General features: G+C 50.4%; 1 protein-coding gene across 2 annotated transcripts; it reads left to right on the top strand.

Moving 5' to 3' along the window:
* The first annotated feature begins 1 nt into the window (after position 1).
* topbp1 (DNA topoisomerase II binding protein 1) lies at positions 2 to 9948 on the top strand. 2 transcript variants are annotated; one of them, XM_086020841.1, is made up of 28 exons: positions 2 to 451; positions 613 to 709; positions 881 to 1015; positions 1108 to 1251; positions 1490 to 1671; positions 1796 to 1989; positions 2076 to 2252; positions 2324 to 2490; positions 2953 to 3116; positions 3185 to 3432; positions 3539 to 3867; positions 3976 to 4148; positions 4393 to 4604; positions 4768 to 5105; positions 5407 to 5592; positions 5729 to 5853; positions 5956 to 6079; positions 6158 to 6316; positions 6796 to 6883; positions 6951 to 7134; positions 7212 to 7441; positions 7775 to 7917; positions 7995 to 8082; positions 8260 to 8423; positions 8505 to 8633; positions 9216 to 9305; positions 9382 to 9543; positions 9731 to 9948. In XM_086020841.1, exons 2-28 carry the CDS (start codon positions 623 to 625, stop codon positions 9857 to 9859), a joined length of 4551 nt encoding a protein of 1516 aa, XP_085876967.1. In that variant the 5' UTR covers positions 2 to 451; positions 613 to 622; the 3' UTR covers positions 9860 to 9948. The 2 variants fall into 2 exon arrangements, with proteins under 2 accessions (XP_085876967.1, XP_085876968.1); XM_086020842.1 differs by lacking the exons at positions 2 to 451; positions 613 to 709 and having other exon boundaries at positions 889 to 1015; positions 1112 to 1251.
* Positions 9949 to 9996: the final 48 nt, after the last annotated feature.

Raw genomic sequence — 9996 nt, 5'->3', positions numbered from 1 at the left:
TTTGCGATTTTACACGGAGACGTTTTTTCCTCTAATTGATTTTTCACCCTGTGCCGTTGTTTCCACACGGTTCAATGAGCTTGTAACTGCGGAAGTGACGCAGTGGCGCGAATAACAAGACTTACTTGACATCAAAAAAGAAAAAAACGATAAAGAAATGTCATCCTATTCTCAACATTTGCGACGAATTTCCCGCAAGTAGAAATGAGTACAAATGACATTTTATCTAATACAAAGTTATTTGTTAGTATTTTAGCTCACTGGTAACCGTCTTCGAGTAATGTTTTGGTCAAGTTAGCACGGGCTGTGTGTGGTCGTGACAGTGACGCGTTTTAGTATCTCTTCTCGTCGATTTTGTAAAATAATAATAAAAGTAAAAGAGTTCGTTTGTCTAGTGTTCGAGTCAATTATCCTGTCGGTCAATTTTTTGACGGTGTTCGAGCCCTGAGAGGTAAGTGGGTAGCTAAGCTTCATTTTATTAGAACTGTAGCTAAAATTTGACATGTTATTGAACTGTAGCTTGGTATTCTCGTTAACCATCATCCAATTACACCCATTAATATTTATGTGTGGTCCTTATTTTATATTTATATATATTTTTTTTTTATTTAGGTTGGCCATCATGTCCAAAGGACACAATGATGGCTTCATTGTCAAGTTTGTGGGAAGTAAAGGACAAACATCAGAGTATGCTTCCAAAGCCTATGAGGTGAACTGTTGTCTGACTTAATAGAGTTCCAAGAGTTCCGTTAATTTCCCATGAAAGATTTCCAACTTTGAAAATTCCAAGAGTTTTGCAACTTTGCTTATAACATAAACAAACAGTCCCAATTCACACCTACAGCTGTTGATTATGGTCTTTCTCTTCAAATGTGTTCAGGCTATTATGGAACTGCAGTCTGATAAATACGTCAAGAAGATGGATGAAGAGGCTGTGTTAAAGATGGACCATAAGGACAAGTCTTTGTTTGTCTTCACTGACTTCAACACGCCCGCCTTCCAGCACTGCAAGAATGTATTATGCTGTCTCATATTCTCGGAAGCATTAACACCAACATTTCCGTGAGTCTTTGGCGTTATGTTCCCTCTTTGCGTCTGATCGTGTAGCTAGGCTGCCGGATCGTGAGCCCGCTGGTGGTGGTTTTCTGCCTGCAGCAGCAGCTTTGCGTGCCCAAAGCGGAGAAGCCGGTCTACAACATGGCCATGGTCAACGTCACCGTCTCCTGCACGAGCCTGGATACAAAAGCCCGGGTCAGTCATCTGCTTATAGATTAACCCAATGTGAATATTAGAATAACTCGCAAATAGTATGTCAAATATACCTGGATAAAATAAAACTGCTTGATACTAAATTGGGTTTAAAAAAAGAAGTGGTAATAAACTCAATTAGTCAATCATTAGTTGTGCATTATTTGGAGTTATTTTTGTATTGGTTCTGTCTGCTTCACTTTTTTTGGGTGAATTGTTCTTAACGCATGTGTGCTTGCAGGCCGAGGTGATGGATCTGGTGCAGCTGATGGGTGGGCGCGTCTCTCTGGACCTCAACGTGTCCGTCACGCACCTGATCGCTGGCGAAGTGGGCAGCAAAAAGTACCTGGTGGCCGCCAACCTGGGCAAAGCCATCCTGCTGCCTTCCTGGGTGAAAACATGCTGGGAGAAGTCTCAAAACAGGTAAAACACCCCAAAACAACTTTGTAGTAATGCTTTCCTGTAATGCCCTGACATGTGGGAAAGGAGAGAAAGAGTCGATGCATTTCAGCGGTACCTGTGCCAAGCTGTCCGCCCCCCTCTTCAGTCTGTTCAGCTACACGGAGCTGCCCGTGGAGGAGCACCTGTGCCCGGTGCTGCGCGGCTGCACCGTTTGCGTGACGGGGCTCTCCACCATCGAGCGCAAAGAAGTGCAGCGTGTGTGCGAGCAGCACGGCGCCCGCTACACGGGCCAGCTCAAAATGAACGAGTGCACGCACCTTATCGTCAACGAACCCTCGGGCAAGTTGGCGACGATTTTTATTCGCCGTGATGCGTCGACGTTTTTTTCTCCCCCGGCTCACTGTCCCCAGTGTTGGTCTGTACAGGTCAGAAGTACGAGTGTGCGCGCAAATGGAACGTGTACTGCGTGTCCTTGCGCTGGCTGTTCGACAGCATCGAGAAGGGCTCCAGTCAGGATGAACGTCACTACATCGTGGAGCGCGGCGCATCGCAAAGCTCCCGGCCAAACACGTCCACGCCCACCGGCTCCGGCAACAAGGATGGTCGGTCAAGCCGCGCGGTGTAAACCTTACATTCAAGGTTCCCAAAGTTCAACGCCTCCTTTTGCCTCCAGAGGGTCCTTCAGTGCTGGGTTTGAGTCGTATCTCCCTCAACACCAGCGTGCCGGTTAACGACACGGCCCTCACCAATGCAAGCGGCAGCCGCGTGGATGTTCCGGACTCCCTTGACGGTCTGGATCTCACCGTTCAGCCCGCAGACGACCTCCTGGACGGCTGTAAGGCAAGTGCTTCCTTTATCCCATACAGTCGTTATTTATTTATATTTTATATTGTATTTATGTCTCTATTTATTAATACATGTACCACAGCCTTTTATTGTTTTTGTTTTATTTATTGTATTGTAAAGTGCTTTTTTACAGCCCTAGCTGTTATGAAATGCGCTATACAAATAAAATTGGATTGTACAATCGCACCAAAGTGAGCACACCCCTCACATTTTGTCTAAATTGTAGAAGTAGACGTTTTCCTATGCCCTCAGAATAATATCACACAGCCATTAATGTCTAAACCTGCGGCGACAAAAGTGAGTACACCCCTAAGTGAAATGAAGGCAAATTGTCATGGTCTCATATGACTTGTTAGTGTTACAGGTGTAAAACTTTTGTTTTATTGCGCTCACATTCTCTAGGATTTTTTTTTTCTTTTCTCGTGAGCTTTTTTTTCCATGAATTTCCTGGTGCAGCTGTACCTGTGCGGCCTGCCCGCTAAGAAGCTGGAGAAGCTGCGTCGGCTGGTGAGCGCCGCGGGGGGTCTTTGCTTCAACCAGCCCAGCGAGGCGCTCACACATGTGGTCTCGGGAGACCCCGACCGGGACCTCAAGACTTTTTTGTCCAAAACGACTCACAGGTTGGCTTCAAGAGCGGCAGCGTCATGGAAAAGACGCTCACACTAACTGTGTTGTTGTTGTCTGCCAGACCTCACGTGGTGACGGTCCAGTGGCTGCTAGACAGCTTCTCCATCGGTCGGCTCCTCCCGGAAGCAGGCTTCCTCCACCCGGACTGTCCGCCCCCCTCCCCGGCCGAGGTGTTGGTTGAGCCGGCCCGCCGCGCGGCCACCTCCAGGCCCTCGGTGGGACCCCCCGCCGCCAGTCCCAGCACCCCAAGACTGAAGCGAGCGGAGGAAGACCTCCTCTCGCAGTACACGGATGACGACCCGACAGTCGGTGAGTTCTGGAGCATTTGCGCTCAGCAGTGACTCGGCACGCGCGCCCGCGCCTGAAAATGTTTGACATAAAGCTTTTGTCCGGCCCGACCTTGTGTGTTTTCAAGTTGATGAGCCGGCGGCGCCAGTCGAGCGCGACGGCGTGACGGCGGTCAATGCGTCCGCCGAGCGGTCCTGGAGCCTCAACCGCAGCGCCAGACCAGAGGCGGACTCCACCGTGCACGAGGCCAGCGAGGCGGGTCTCTTTGCCGGAAAACGCTTCCTGCTGCAGGGCTTCGGCGCCGAGGCCGAGGCCCAGCTGTCCTCGCTCGTGGCGGAGAACGGAGGCCGGGTGTCGGTGGGCCGCACGCGCGCCATCGCCGACTACGCCGTGGTGCCTCTGCTGGGCTGCTCTGTGGAGGCCACGGTGGACGAGGTGGTCACGGATACCTGGTTGGTGAGTTCACAAATATTCGTTGTTTTCCGCTGCAGTCTTCACCCGTTATGTCACGGTTCGTGCTGCGAGTAGGCGGCGGTCCACTGTACAGTGTTCCCCTGCCAACAGGCCACGTGTGTGGAGAGGGAGTGTCTCCTGGAGCTGTCGTCCAATCCTCTGTTCACTCCTGTTCCCGCGCTGGGCGGACGTTCGCCTCTCAAGAATTGCGTCCTTTCCGTCAGCCAGTTCACGGGAGCCGAGCGCGAGTCGCTGGTGGAGCTGGCCAAGCACCTGGGAGCCACGTACGTCCTCCGTTTCAAGCGAGACATATTTTGCCATTTTCAGATAGATTATTTACACTTCCCAGCAAAGTTATTATAGGTAAAGGAAAACTTAAAAAAAAAAAAAAAAAACATTTTTTGTTAACCAAATAAAATTAAAACAAAATGCAAAAAACCCCCCCCCAAAAAAACAGGCAATGAAAAAGTCCCAAATTGTCCGTATTCTTTCCGCTTTGCAAGTTTGTGTGACTCTCGACTGTTGCAGTGTCCAGGACTACTTTGTGCGCTTGGCCAACCCCAAGAAAGCGATGCTGGCCAGCACTCACCTGGTGCTACAGAGCCCCGACGGCACCAAGTACCAGGCGGCCAAGAAGTGGGGGCTCCCGGCCGTCACCATGCACTGGATCATGGCCTCTGCGAAGACCGGCCAGAGGGCGGCCGAAGAGCGCTTTCTGGTTGATCTGCCGCCTTCACCGGGTTTGCAAAAGTTCATGCACAGTATTCACGGCGCTTTGCCTCTTCCACACGCTCTTTTGATTCAACGAGCTTATCCCGAAATGGAAACAGTGTGAATATTTTCCGTGTGGAAGGATCATAGTGCTCGATTTTGATTGACTGTGGTTTTATATTTCTTCCCCAGAAAGGGAGGAGGAGAGTTTTGTCGGCGCCTCCCAGAAGACGCCCATGCCGCCGCCGCTGCCGCCGCCCCGACCGGCGCTCCTCGTCTCTCCAGAGTTGCCGCTGCTGGGGCCGCAGAGCGGCAAGGCCGTCACGCCGCTGGATGCGGGACGCTTCCAGAGCAAAGTCTTCCGCTCGGTACTGGACCAGATGAAGTCCAAAGAGGACGCGGGCACGCCCGAGCAAAGCCAGGAGGGCGGCCGCCGCAAGCCCCTCGGCAAGGAGCCCTCGCTGCAGCTGGACACGCCGTCCCGCTTCCTCAGCAGGGATCAGCTCTTCAGGCCCTCCTTCAACGTCAAGGTTGGTCAAATTGTTTAAGTTCAAAACTAGTCATAGTTTATTTGATTTTATTTAGAATTCATTTCAGTATAATCATAACAGTGCTTACTGTATTACTTAATATTTTTATTGTATTATTAACATTAGACTCAAGAATGTAGTTATTATGCAAAATAAATTGGCTATTTTGAGGCTTGCAACAAATCAATGTTGTTATTTAATGAGGTAATGAATAAAAAAAAAAAAAGAATAGATACTTTTTCAAAAGAGCAACCTTTTTGCAAGTTGATCACATAAGTCAGGCACTGCATGTTGCCTTCAGGACGCCTTGGGGGCGCTGGACACGCCCGGCGGGCCCTCCAAGCCCGGCGAGAAGGCGGAGACGCCGCTGACGGACGTCATCAACAGGAACATGAAGGTGGCGCTGGCCAACAGCGCCCGCGGCAGCCATCTCGCCGACATGCAAGCCGCCTCTGCCAGCCCGCAGCTCGCCACCAGCAGGAAGGAGGTTGGGGACAGCACCGCATGTCCGTTTTTGGGTTTTTTTTCTCTCAACTTTTTGCTCCCCCCCTTACGTTTTTGTTATGTTTTTTTATCTTTTGTCTATGCTACGGGTCAAACTTCGGCCACCGCTGACCTTTTAGTGTCTCAAGGCGGTAGAAAAGAAGGCCGGCCTGCTGGCGGGCGTCGTGATTTGCGTGGGGAAGAAGCTGAGCAAGATGCAGAGCGAACTCAACGCTGTGGCCGCCTCGCTCGGAGCCGAATTTAGGTAGCAACAGCCAACTTTTATTTCATATCTTTGCAAGCAAAGGAGCGCATGATGACAAAAGCCAACCCCCCAAAAACCAACAACTCCTTTTTGTGTGTAAAGATGGGCCTTCGACGATACCGTCACACACTTGATCTACCAGGGCCGAGCGGGCGACAACAGTCGGGAATACCGAAGCGTGAAGGAGAGGGGTGTGCACGTGGTCTCGCACCACTGGCTGGAAGCTGTACGTCTCCTGCGGACGCTCTTCTCCACGTCCCCTGCAAGACTTCAAGCCCAACATTGGTTTCTTGTTGTCTTGTAGTGCGCCGAGGAGCAGAGGCACGTCCCGGAGTCTCTGTATCCTTTCACCTACAACCCCAAGATGAGCCTGAACCTCAGTCAGGTTCCCAGCAGCTCGCAGAGGTCGCCCCCTTTCACACGAACGCAACGGCAAGACGACGCAGAAGCCCGCGACGACAAAGTAGGCACAAATGATGGAACGCTGACATTTCTTTTTGTGGACTCGGAGGCACGCTCCAATTCAAGGGCTCAATAAATATGTTGTCAACTCTCTTGTTATGTTGTGGGTCAAATTGACCCACTTTAAAACAACTTTTGCTTGACCTAACCTAACCTACAAAAGTGTCCGTTTTCTTTTACCAAAGTGTCAGAAATCCGATACCCGACGTATTTTAAGGTAGCGTGTTCACAAATCTTTGTCATTGTGTGTCACGTGAAATTGTCTTTATGAAAAGTACTAGAGGTATCGGTATTGGGTATCGGTGAGTACTCCAAGAGTGAATACTTGTACTGGTATCGGTCTGAAAAATTTGAATCTAACGTTCCTAATTATTATTACAGTGCAGTCTTTGTATCACTTTTGATTGTCCGTATCGCGGCCTCTGAGTGTATGATGGCGAGCCCTTCTCATTGGTAACATTTTAAGCATCTGTCCTCCAGTCCGAGCGCAAGGCCGCCGAGGACGCTTCCTCCTCTCGCCGTTCAAGTGATGGGAACGCAGATCAAGACGACCTTGCCAACCAGAACGGTGGGTGTTACTCTCTCCCTCAACTTCCAAAAAGTCTCCCGTCATTTCTTTCAACGTCTTCTTCCAGATATTGCCGAGACGCTGCAGATGAGAGAGAACCTGCAGAAAGCTCTCCAAGAAATCATGTCGGCCACCAAGATGACGACCGGCAGACGGACGTCGGCGCGGCTCAGTCGGGTGGGGACCGCCGGGGGCGCCGACTCCAACCTCAACGCTTCCGGCGGCGGCAGGCGCACTTTGGAAGCACTAAGGTGAGGAGAGGAGACTACGGATGGCAAATGATGACTGCGGCAATGTGGCCCTTAACTTGAGATTTTCCTCCTGGAAGGGTTTCCCGAGCAGCTGCCTCGGATGTCAACACGGAGCCCTCCCAGAGCGAGCAGATCGTTTGGGACGATCCGACGGCCCGGGAGGAGAGGGCCAAGTTGGCCGACAACCGGCAGTGGCCCGGTAGTCCCTCGCAGCACTCGCAGACTCTGGCGCCTCCCCCGCAGGCCCGGCCGCAGCACGACAGGCAGCTGGCCGACTCTATGACCGACTCGGAGCTGGTGGAGATGGGTACGTAGTACGCTCCGGGCTTACAATTGTTTGGCACTTCTCATTATACTTTGAGTTTTGTTCTTCTTCATTTGGTTTGTCGAGTTGTTTTTTGTTTTAAAAAAGTACAGCGCAGTAAGTTTTATGTAGTAAAAACACGGAAAGAAATATAAAATCAACCTACAAAAGCAAAGGACTTTTTTGCTATAGTTTAGTTCATTTTGAAAAGGTAAAATAAAGTTTCTATTTGTTTTTGTTTTTTTAAAGCATTTTCATTTTTTTACTTAACGACACTGTGTTTGTTCAATTTTAGTTAGTTAGTAATTCCTGGTTCACCCTTCTTCCTCCCATCAGCGGCTTGTGACGTCATCGATCAGCAAATGGGCAAGAAGGCCACAGCGCCCCCGCAGGAAGAGCTGCAGAATAACATCCTGACTCCCGAAGCCCCCCGCATCGCCTTCCCCCTCGCCAAGCCCTCGGCAGCTCCCGAGCCAGTGGTGAGCGTTCAAATTGAAAGTGACGGACGGGTGAGCGGCGGCGGCCGGAGGCTCAAAGCCCGTCTTCCTACTTTTAGGAGGAGGCGAGGACGCCGCCCATCTTCCAGATGTCATCGCTCGCTCCTCAGGAGCGCATCGATTACAGTCACCTCATCGAAGAGCTTGGTGAGTCCCAAAATATGTCTTATAAGCAAGCCCCTTGGAGTTCAGCCTATCTGTGAGATGGATCTTTTTTTTTCCCTGACAATTTTGGTGAATGGCTCCAACTGAGCAATGAACATTTTGGCTCAGGAGACAGGAGACTTGTTTTTCTCTCATTGCTCCGTTCTGCTCCGCCCGTAGGTGGCGTCATCCTGGACAAGCAGTCGTTTGATCCCAGCTGCTCCCACATCATCGTAGGCACGCCCCTGCGCAACGAAAAGTACCTGGCGGCCATGGCGGCCGGCAAGTGGATCCTGCATCGCTCCTACTTGGAGGCCTGTCGCTCCGTGGGCCGCTTCCTTCCGGTGGGCCCGGCGACGCGGCGACGCGGTCCGCCCAATAAGTCTGATTAGTCGTGATGGCCATTTTTGTGTCACGCGTTCCAGGAGGAGGATTACGAGTGGGGCAGCAGCTGCATCCTGGACGCTTTGCCCTCCATCAGCTCGCAGCAGAGGCGCTTAGCGTTAGCTGCCATGCGTTGGAGGAAAGCCCTGCGGGGACCCTTGGAACAGGGAGTACGTAGCAGCTCATACTCGACAAAACTCAGCTTGTCCCTCTAAATTCACGCAGGAATGTCTCATTTATACAAACACGCACACATGTTCAATAAAAAAAATATGTTCAAATTTGTGAGTATAAAATGTTCGATAAATGTCTTTCTGGGTTATTCCAGTAATCACCCCAAAAAAATACGTCAATCATTTTCCAAGCTGAAATGAAATGGAAGTCATTAAAGTAGCCGTTTCTGTCGCCGAATAATAGTGTGAATGACAGTGCTGAAGAAATGCATAAGACCAGTTAAGATTCAAACCCAGAACTGTGAGGCGGACAACCGCTAGTTCATCGTGCTGACCCTGTAAAATTCTCCACGATAGTTATTGACTTGCATTCTTGAACAGGAAAAAACGAATTGTGGTTTTTGAATGTACATTTTGATTTAAGTATAAAAAGGTGAATTCAATTTAAAATTCCTCATTCCGGTTCAAACTGGGAAAAAAAGCATTTCTCAAATCAGTGGACTCCATATTAAAGCACTCCCATCATGCTAGATTTTTTTTTTTTTTCCTCTTCAAGTAGCGCTGCATGTGTTTTTTCAGGGAGCCTTCAGCGGCTGGACGGTGATGCTGAACATCGACCAGAGCCGAGCAGCCGGCTTCAGGCGCTTGCTGCAGTCGGGCGGGGCCAAGGTTCGGGTGCCGGCTTCGTCTTCGACGTAACGAAACATTTTTACTCACTCGTTTTTTTTGCTTTGCTTTGGTCCAGGTGCTGCCGAGTGCCTCTCCCGCTATGTACAAGGAGGCCACGCACTTGTTTGCCGACTTCAGCCGCCTCCGTCCGGGAGATTTCCGGGTGGACGTGACGGATGCCTCCGGCCAAGGGGTGACGTGCCTGAAGCCCGAGTACATTGCCGACTACCTCATGCAGGTCACTACACATTTTCACCTTTAACATTTTTTGAACCAAGCCTAAAATGTATCCGTGAAAAATCAGCCTTTGAACGAATGAATAATACACCGATTGTCATGATGAATAGAAGCGACGGGGCTATTCTGGTGTCTTTTGGACATTTTTATGCGTCGGGATTTACGATGTTTTCTCCCCCTGCCTGCAGGAGCCCATCCCTCCTACGGCGCTCTACCTCCTCGCCGAGAGCCCCCCCGAAGAGGCGCCCAGCACGCCGTCGCTGAAACGCAAAGCGGCAGAGCATACCTCTCGCCTGAAAAAGTCTCGTCTGCACTGAAAGCACCCCCAAGCTCTCATACCCCCTCCCCATACAAAATATTGTAAATAAGATTGTTTTTTCTTATGAAATAAAGTAAGCGTAGCACACATGTGGTGTCTGGCTGAGGAGACTGCAGTGTGGCTGCAGGCTGTGAT

This window comes from Filicampus tigris, chromosome 21 (genome assembly GCF_054856515.1).
Source record: "Filicampus tigris isolate MCC_2025a chromosome 21, RoL_Ftig_1.0, whole genome shotgun sequence".
NCBI lineage: Eukaryota > Metazoa > Chordata > Actinopteri > Syngnathiformes > Syngnathidae > Filicampus > Filicampus tigris.
This window is presented reverse-complemented; position numbering and strand designations above follow the sequence as displayed.